The sequence below is a fragment of the Penaeus monodon genome, chromosome 40 (assembly GCF_015228065.2).
Source record: "Penaeus monodon isolate SGIC_2016 chromosome 40, NSTDA_Pmon_1, whole genome shotgun sequence".
Lineage (NCBI taxonomy): Eukaryota > Metazoa > Arthropoda > Malacostraca > Decapoda > Penaeidae > Penaeus > Penaeus monodon.
The window spans coordinates 18,926,072-18,936,071 of record NC_051425.1 but is presented as its reverse complement, the minus strand read 5'-3'; the positions used below and the strand labels follow the sequence as shown (position 1 = coordinate 18,936,071).

The following is a 10,000-nucleotide window of genomic DNA, read 5'->3' as shown; positions in this document are numbered from 1 at the left end:
ACACACACACACATACAACACCACACACACACACACACACACAGACAATCGCTGACAGACAGACACTACCCTCCCCACACACACACCCGGAAGGCCCTTGCTTATCAATTCTATTTATGCGTTGCTGTTTTCCGCGTCCATCTCCGGGCTGGAGGAATGACAGATATGACGAATAATTAATTACGTAATCAGATTAAAGCTGATACCCGACTATTTCACGACTATTCAATTATAATGGATGGGGAAATATGTCCGTGTATGGTGGGGAGGGAGGTGGGGTGGAAGAGGGGAGAGAGAGGGAATGGAGGTGGGGAAAGAGGGGGGAGGGAGAGAGGGTAGAATAGGGGAGAGAGGGAGAGGGTAGAAGAGGGGAGGGCGGGGGGGAGGATAGAAGAGGGGAGGGCGGGGAGAGGGAGGTAGGGTTAAAGTTTACAAAGTTACGTTTACTGTTTTATAATTGCGGTTTTACTAGAGGAATATATGCAAAAGTGCATACATACCAACATACCTATATTATTACGTACATGCATATATACCTACGTACAAATATACGTACATACGTACGTACATACATACATACATACATACATACATACATACATACATACATACATATATATATATATATATATATATATATATATATATATATATATATATATATAAAGATGCATATATGAATTCATACATACATGCACACATGTATACAGGTATTAGATATCCAGACAAATAAGTATATACAGATGTAAACATAAATAAGTATATAGATAAATGAATGAATGAATAAATGAACACACACACACACACACACACACACACACACACACACACACACACACACACACACACACACACACACACACACACACACACATATACATATATATGTATATAATATATAGGAGTGTGTGTGTGTGTGTGTGTGTGTGTGTGTGTGTGTGTGTGTGTGTGTGTGTGTGTGTGTGTGTGTGTGTGTGTGTCTGTGTGTGTATGTGTCTGTGCGTGTGTATGTGTGTGTATGTGCATGTGCATGTATATGTGTATGTGTATGTGTGTATATTCCCTCTGTACAACGTATACAAAAACAAAGGGATAAAAAAAAATTGTCCGAAAAAATGTTCTAAGGATAACAAAATCTACGGTCGAAACCCCTTCTTTCACTACTCGTTGTCCAACTGAATCCAGCGGAGGAGTGTATTTACCTCCCTTCCCCCCTCCTCCCCCTACCTCCCCCAAAAATCGTCCGAAAAGCGGAGCGTCTTGCTGTTGTTCACACATGCGGAGGAATGGGAGGATCGCGAGGCAGGAGCATTTTGAGAGATTGCGCTCCGTGCCTTTCATCGGAGAATGCAATTTTCTTTGACTTTTTTCTTCAGCTGTTGGGATAGAGCTTTTCGCTTGGGTTGGCTTGGAGCTTATCTGAGGGAGGGACTTGAAGGATTTTTTTTTTCTCCGTCTTCCTCTAAGGAGTGGGAATGGGGGTAGGGGTGGGGGGAAAGGTAATAGGTGAGTGGTTGGGCAGGTGAGGGTTTTTTGTGTCTGATTTTTTTGTGTATATATATATTGTTGTTGTTGTTATTATTGTTATGTGTGTGTGTGTGTGTGTGTGTGTGTGTGTGTGTGTGTGTGTGTGTGTGTGTGTGTGTGTGTGTGTGTGTGTGTGTGTGTGTGTGTACTTGCGCATGTAAGTGGATGTGTTTGTGTGTTGAGGGAGAAAGAGGGAGAGGGGGAGGGGGAGGGAGAGGGAGAGGGAGAGAGAGAGAAATATCCAAACAGAAATAAAGCATAGTGACTGAAATGAGAGAGAAGACCTAATTGGAGAGAAAGAATGACATGCATACCATCTTTAACATTGTGTTTTTATGCAATATATAGTGATACTGATAGATACTGCTTCCACAAATACGAACTTAGCTGCAATACATATTGCTAATATTAATCCGCACGAACAACAATAATGTCAAAAATATATAGCAGACCGAAAAAGAAAATTACGAAAAAGCAACAAAATGGTTCAAATGAAGATCTAAATACAAAAGTAACTTGAGGGAAATAGTTTTATAACAATCCTCTTTCAATAAAGATTCATTGTAGAATAAACTAGATAGGCAGATAAGCACACTTGTTGATTTTGTTATGAACGTAACTTAAGCTGCCTGCCTTCTTGTCTTGTTTTTGCTGCATTTTGCATTAAATCGTTTAACAGGAATTGGTTGCGAAGAGAAATGACTGAATGATAGTGATAATACTGAGAAGATTTTATTTCCTTTTTTTATCATTAAAAAAGATTATGTATTAATTTTTTTTTTTTTTTTTTTTTTTTTTTTTTTTTTTATATGTGATTTTTAGTTTTTTGTTTGTTAATTCAACTATACCGTTATTCTTATTCTTATTTTCAACCTGTTGTTTATTAGTCGCATTTTAATTTCCTTGTTTATGTGTTTTTTAATTTTGAATTTTTTCCTTTATGGACAATGTGACATTTTACTTTGTGCTTAAGCCTTCATTCTGCCACGTGGAATCTTTTGAAATATTGTGAAGGATTTTTTTTTTTCAACGTCCTTCAAAATCAACATAATGCATTCCAATAATGTTATGGCACCTTTACGAGATACCTTTTTGTGTGTGAATTTTGCTTCTGTGTGTGCGCGTAAGTATGGATATGTGTGTGTGTTTGTATATATCCATTTGACCGTCCCTTCCATTTGTGTGGATGGAGGGAAGGGGCTGGAGGAGAGACAGAATGGGTGAGGTGGATGAGAAAAGAGAGAAGGGAGTGGAGGTGGATGGCAGAGGGAAGGGTCTGTGGAGGTGGATGGCAGAGGGAAGGATGTATGGAGGAGGGAAGTGGATGGGAGAGGGAGATGGTGGGGAAGGTGGATGGAGGTGGATGATGTGAAGAGGATAGTTGGTTTGGGAGGGGAATGGGTAAGGTTTGGGTGGAAGGAAAGGTGGAGAAAAGAAAAGAAAAAAAAAGTAAAAGAAAAAGAAAAAAAGAGAATTATATCAAGAAGAAAAGAAGAGAGCACAGATATAGAGGGAGAAAGAGGAGGAGGAGAAGAAGAAGAAGAAGAAGAAGAAGAAGAAAAGAAGAAGAAGAAGAAGAAGAAGAAGAAGAAGAAGAAGAAGAAATGTAGAGAAGAATAGTAAAAGGGGGGATGATAAAGAAAACTGACCCTTCAAAAACTACGAAGAAATAAGTGGCAAATATAAATAAAACCTGCGCTCTTCCAATCACTGATGTCCAGTGCATCGGCTGTATTTTAATTAGAATATTCTTTTTCCAATATTCAGTTATCCTTATTTTTTTTTAAATCTTTTATTTCATGCGTTTTCTGAGATTTCAACAAAAAGTCATTTTCGAGGAAATGTGCAGACTGTTGATTAAATTCATCTTCATATTACTTATTTACAGGCTCAAGAAAGTGAAATTACAGTTACGATACCTGTTATCATCATCATCATCATCATCATCATCATCACCATCATCACCATCATCATCATCATCATCATCATCACCATCATCATCATCATCACCATCATCACAATCATCATCATCATCATCATCATCATAACATCATCAATCATCATCACCATCATCACATCATCATCACATCACCATCATCATCTCATCACATCATCATCACCATCAATCATATCATCATCATCACCATCATCACCTATCATCATCACATCATCATATATCATATATCATATAATACATATATTCATCTATACATCATCATATCATATCATCATCATCATTCATACAACATCATTCTATACATACATACATACTACATACACATACACATACACATCAACACAACACATCACATACATACATACATACATATACATACATACATACATACATACATATAATATATATATATATATTATATATATATATATAATATATTATAATACATTCATACACATTCATACATACACAACAACACATACATACACACATACATACACACATACATACACACATACATACACACATACACACATACACAACATACATACATACATACATACATACATACATACATACATGCATACATGCATTCATGCAATACACACTTTTATACAATACATACCTACAAACACACAAGCAAAAAAAACAAGCATATTTACACACAATCATTAAAATATATGCGCGTGTGTATGCGCTCGTATGTTTAATTACGTTTAACCGTTCAGCATATCATGATACCATATGGCGTGTCTTCACTGTATCTTTTTTTTTCTTCTTCCAGGTGGTACAGGAGTCCCTACGTATCCCCGGGAGCGAGCTGCACCTGCTGTACCACTCCAGCAGCGTCTCCGGGTACCTGTCCACGCTCCTCCTTCAGCTCACGCCGGAGACAGTACCTGCTGCGCTCTCCATGGTGCACCTCAAGGTACGACTCGTTAGGGGAATGGGTCGACTTGTTTTGATTTTGTTTTGGTTTGCTTTGTTTTGATTTTTTTTTTTGGGGGGGGGTTGTTTTAGTTTGCTTTGGCTGTTGTTTTTTTGTTTTTTTTTCGTTTTGGTTTATTTTGATTTGTTTTGGTTTATTTGTTTATTTTTATTTTTATTTTTTTTTTTGCTTTGATTTATTTCGGTTTGTTTTATATTTGTTTTAGTTTGTTTTTCTTTGTTTTGTTTTGATTTAGTTTGTGTATACTATTCTATGTCTTTTGGGGGCTTTCTGTTTTTTTTCTATTTAACTCTAATTCTCTCTCTCTCTCTCTCTCTCTCTCTCTCTCTCTCTCTCTCTCTCTCTCTCTCTCTCTCTCTCTCTCTCTCTCTCTCTCTCTCTCTTTCCTCTTCCTCTTCCTCTTCCTCAAACTCACTTCCTTCCTTTCTCCCTCTCTGTATACCTTAAAAATATAATATGAAGTGAATTAACTCATTCAAGCTAGAATAACAAGTTTACCAAGTTTACCCATTCATTAAAAGTGATTCATTTGAATCATCCACCGTCTCCAGTCCATCTCCTAATCTCTAATCATATCGTTTAGGTGACACTCGAAGGTTCGGTGTTCGAGAAGGTGTTCGAGGCCGACCCAAATATCACCTACACCTTCGCCTGGAACAAGAGGAATGTGTATAAACAGAAGGTGAGTGAGAGGGTATTGTGTGTGTGTGTGTGGGGGGGGGTTGTAAGGTGGTGTGTGAGAAGGGGAAGGGGACTGTGGGGGGAGGTGTGGGGGGTGGGGCGAAGGGGGAAGGGGGAAGGGGAAAAGGTGTGTCTTGGGGTGGCGTGTGGGAGGGGGGAGGGAGGTGTTTGTATGTACGTGTATGTATTTTTGGAAGGGAAATGAGTGAATTTTTGGAGGGTTGCAATTGCGAGTGTATGGGGGGAGGTGTATTTGAAGGGGGGGGTGCAAGTTGTTGGCGGTTCCTTGTGTGTGTGTGTGTGTGTTTGTGTGTTTGTGTGTGTGTTTTGGCGGGGGGGGGGGTTATGTGTGTGTGGAGGGAGTGTGTGGATAGATGTAAGCATTTGCCTCTATGTATAGTTAGTGTGTCAGTGATCTGTGCGAATTATTGACGTAGATAGATATCCATTTATACAATATCCCGTTGGTTTACATGTTTCACGAATCTTTTTTACGCCAAAGAACGAACTTGGCTTCATGTGGATTCAAGTGAATTCTAACCTTTCGAGAAATCCTGTTTCGTAGATAAGAATAATAACAAAGAAAATAGATATATAAGAAAATGATAATGAATGTGTAAATAGATAAAAAAGAGAACTAGATTAGAGTCGTTCATTTACCTTTATTCTGATGCCTTTCAACTATACGTGAAAACCAGGATGTTCCTTGCAAAGACCTGTGCCGACCCCTTTGTTATTCTAACAAGATCAGTCGAAGGGCACATTACAGGATGTCCCTTTTGCAATAACCTTTCTTTGCTCTTGCACTGTTGCAGAGGAAGCGGTTGGGTGCCCGTAACCAAACGATCAAAGGTATATGCGTCTCTAAAAGGAAAGAGAGAGATATTATCATCCGCAAGTGAATCTTTCCTCATATCTTGACTTTCCTGAGCGGTGGATAATGTGCTTAGACCGACACCCGCGCTTTGCTTTGTGCGCGGGCGTTTACGGTCGGCGGATTCGAGAAACGGGGCGCCGCGCCTTGCAGGTTATTTGGAGGTCATTTCCGTGGGAGTCTGGACGGGGGTTCGCTCGTTGGTGCGAGAGGGAGACTTGTATGCACACACACGCATACATGCATTTATTTATGCATGTATACATAGATATGCATATACATACATATATATTTACATACATATGTATATATGTTTATGTATATTTGTATATGTATACACACATATGTATATATATATATATATATATATATATATATATATATATATATATATATATATGTATATATATATATTATATATATATATATATTATATATATATATATATATATGTATATATATATATATATATATATGTATATATATATATATATTATATATATATATATATATATATATATATATATATATATATATATATATATATATTATATATGTATTTATATTGTTTTGTGGTGTGTATGTGTGTGTGTGTGTGTGTGTGTGTGTGTGTGTGTGTGTGTGTGTGTGTGTGTGTGTGTGTGTGTGTGTGTGTGTGTGTGTGTGTGTGTGTGTGTGTCACACAAACACATATATATGGATATATATATTTTTTTTGAAAATTATTTGTTTATATATAGATTCATGAACGCACCATAGTATGAAGAGGATTAGTTTACCTTTTCGTTCGTCAGCAAAATCTGATTTCGTTTTTAATACATCAAAGCTAAAAATCTTTCCACGGCTTATTTGAACGGCCGAGGGAATGGGTAGGGGGTGGGGGGAGGCTGTGACACGTGACATCAGAACAAAGGGAACGCCCAGTTCCGTTCAAAGCTGTGATCGTGTCAGGTGTGTCTGTGGCGGCGCCCGACACCTTCCTGCGAGTGATGTCAGTTCCGGTCGTCACTGATGTCAGATATCCCGCGACGTCGCTCCCGCTTGTCCTGCTTTGCGATTTGTCTTCGCGTGTCGTCATTCTCCGTTTATTCTTCCGTTTATTCTCTTGTACGAAAGCATCCGCATGACGTCACTGCGATTCATTCTCTCGTACAAATTCCTCCGATAAATAGAAAAAGGAATAAACAGAGAGAAAAAAAATAAAGGTAAATAAATTCATACCCTCGCTAATAAAGTTCTGCCCCCCCCCCCCCGGCATTATCCAGGTATACGGCGAGGCCACGGCACTGGTGGCAGTCGGCTACGAGTACGTCACGTGTTCGGGCATCCTGTGGGAGACGCTGACGGCGACGCTGCACGGCTTCCACATGGATATTTCTGACGTGGGCGGATGGAACCTCGATATCCATCATATGTATAACTTCGAGGCGGGTGAGTGTGCTTTCATTGTTTTTAATGGTGTTGTTATCATCGTTTTTTTTAGGGTCATTATTATTGTTAATGGTATTGAACATCATCGTCCTTTTTTTATCATTATGACCATCTTTATTATTGTTATTATTATGATCCTCCACCTCATCGTCATCCTCTAATCATTATCATTATTATTATTGATTAAACTGATATGTAATCCTTATGCATGATCTGCTTATCAATAATGATATCTTTGGTTCACCGAAAATTAGGAGGACGATTGAGAGATCCGTATAGGAATATATACAGTACTGTCTGCCATTATATATACATATACTGACAGGCAGACAGACAGGCAAGTAGGTAAGACAAGCAGACAGACAAGTAGAGAGGTAGCAGGAAAGGTAGGCTGACTGATAGATAGGGAAGCAGATAGGAAACCAGGCAGGAAAGCAGGGTTGCAGGCAAGCAAGCCAGGCAGACTGACAGGCATGCACAAACACAGAAGCAGAGGGGACACTATTACTGCTTGTAACTGAATAGCAAATATCGCTATACCATTGAGCGTTAAGCGATCCTGGGAAATAGTCATAGCAGTGTACACCGACCTGCTCAGCCCAGTTTAATCTCTTGTTTAATCTGTTCCTGGCAGTTGTAAGCTCCCCTCCAACTTCTTAATACCCCTTCGCTTTCTCTCTCCCTTCCATTCTCCCTCTCGATCCTTCTCTCTCTCTCTCTCTCTCTCTCTCTCTCTCTCTCTCTCTCTCTCTCTCTCTCTCTCTCTCTCTCTCTCTCTCTCTCTCTCTTTTCCTATCCATATGTCCTAACCTCCTACCCTCCGTCCCTTTCCTCCACCCTTTTTCACTTTATCTCTACGTTCCTCCTCTCCCCTTCCTTCTCCTCCCCTCCCGTCATCCCTCTCCTTCCCTCCTCTCGTTCTCTCCCTTGCTATGCCTTCATTTCTCCTTCACTCCTTCCTTCCTTCTTCGTTTCTTCCTCTCTCCCTCCCTCCACACCTCTCTTTTCCCCCTATCCTTCCCTCCTTTGTTATCCCTCATTTCCCACGCTTCTTCTTTTCCTCCCTTGCCATCCCTCCTCCTTCCTCCTTCCATTCTCCCTCCTTTCTTTCCCCTTCCTCCCTCCCTTCCTCCCCCCCCCCTTCCTTCCTCTTTCGCTACTTCCCTCTCTCCCTCTTCTTCTCGCTACCTCTCCCCCTCCCTCCCTCCCCTCTTTCCCTCCCATAATATCCCTTTTCCTCTTTCTTCCTACTTCCCTTCTACGGAGTTTCGGAACGCAGGATGGTAATGGCCGCTGATAATCTAGACTGTTCCTTTGGCTTCATTAACCTGATTACTTATGATGAAATGGTCCCGGGGTTACGAGTTAGTTCTACTTCCTCCTTGGTTGAGTGGGTGAGCAGTTGAGCCCAGTGGTTGTGGCTGTTCGTCCCGCTCCTCGCCATCGCAGATAGACTGATAGATAGATAGATAGATAGATAGATAGATAGATAGATAGATAGATACGTAATTTGGGGGGGGTCCATGTCGTTGGTATTGTGGTATCTTGGATTTTGGGGTTTCTGGTGTATTTGGTAGTCTGGTCTTCTGCTGTTCCAGTGTTTAGAAGTTTTTGTTTTTTGGTATACCGATGTTTTGGGCATTTTGGTATTGCGGTTCACTTGTTATTCTGGCGTTTCTGGCATGCTGGTGTTCCGGGGTATTGGTGCTCTGGTATGCAGGTATTCTGGCTTTCTGTTGTGAATGTTGCAGTACCAGTTAATGATCTCGGTATTTCCACTTTTATTTCTTGGATTTTGAAAACGAAATGAGATGTGTTTTTTTTTTTCTTTTCTTTTCTCTTTATTTTTTATATATATATATTTTTTTTTTTCAATTAAGAGTTTAGATGTGTAATAGTATCTCGAATATCTTTGGTTTATATAAGTAAAAGTGTGAGAGATAGATGGCAGTTTTATTAGATTTAGTTCAAAATGTATGACTCGGACACACTGTCATCGGGAAATATATTATTCAAGATTATTATGATGAAATGATATAGTTGTAATGAAGTTGATATTTAGACCACATCTTTTATGCATAAATTTCAAATGTGCAAGGAAAAGGTCACCGGCGAATTTTTAGTTTCCTGTATTATCACTTATTTGGCCAATGTTATTATTATTTAAGAGTAATTTCCTTATGGATGCAGATGTTATTATAATGTACAGCCATTTTGTACAATCGTTTTTGGTTTAATATAATGTGAAATGAATGAGAATCTCTCTCTCTCTCTCTCACTCTCTCTCTCTCTCTCTCTCTCTCTCTCTCTCTCTCTCTCTCTCTCTCTCTCTCTCTCTCTCTCTCTCTCTCTCTCTCTCTCTCTCTCTCTCTCTCTCTCTCTCCCCCCCCTCTCCCTCTCCCTCTCCCTTTTTTTCTCTCTCTCAGTGTTCATCTCGGTACAATATATGCCGTAATATACTGTGCTCTTTATAGGAAGATAAAACTTTTCAAGATCGATATTTTTTTCACCATCATCCCGTCATCGGAACACATCTCTCTGCATTTACCAAAAACTCGTATCTCACCCAAATGCATCCTAG

General features: G+C 39.5%; 1 protein-coding gene across 1 annotated transcript in view; it reads left to right on the top strand.

Moving 5' to 3' along the window:
• LOC119597939 (teneurin-a-like) overlaps positions 1-10,000 on the top strand; it is a 322,308-nt gene that overhangs the window by 310,803 nt on the left and 1,505 nt on the right. The window contains exons 20-22 of the mRNA XM_037947607.1: positions 4,269-4,412; positions 5,017-5,115; positions 7,254-7,419. Of these exons, the coding sequence (XP_037803535.1) occupies positions 4,269-4,412; positions 5,017-5,115; positions 7,254-7,419 (409 nt within the window). The remainder of the gene's footprint in view (positions 1-4,268; positions 4,413-5,016; positions 5,116-7,253; positions 7,420-10,000) is intronic.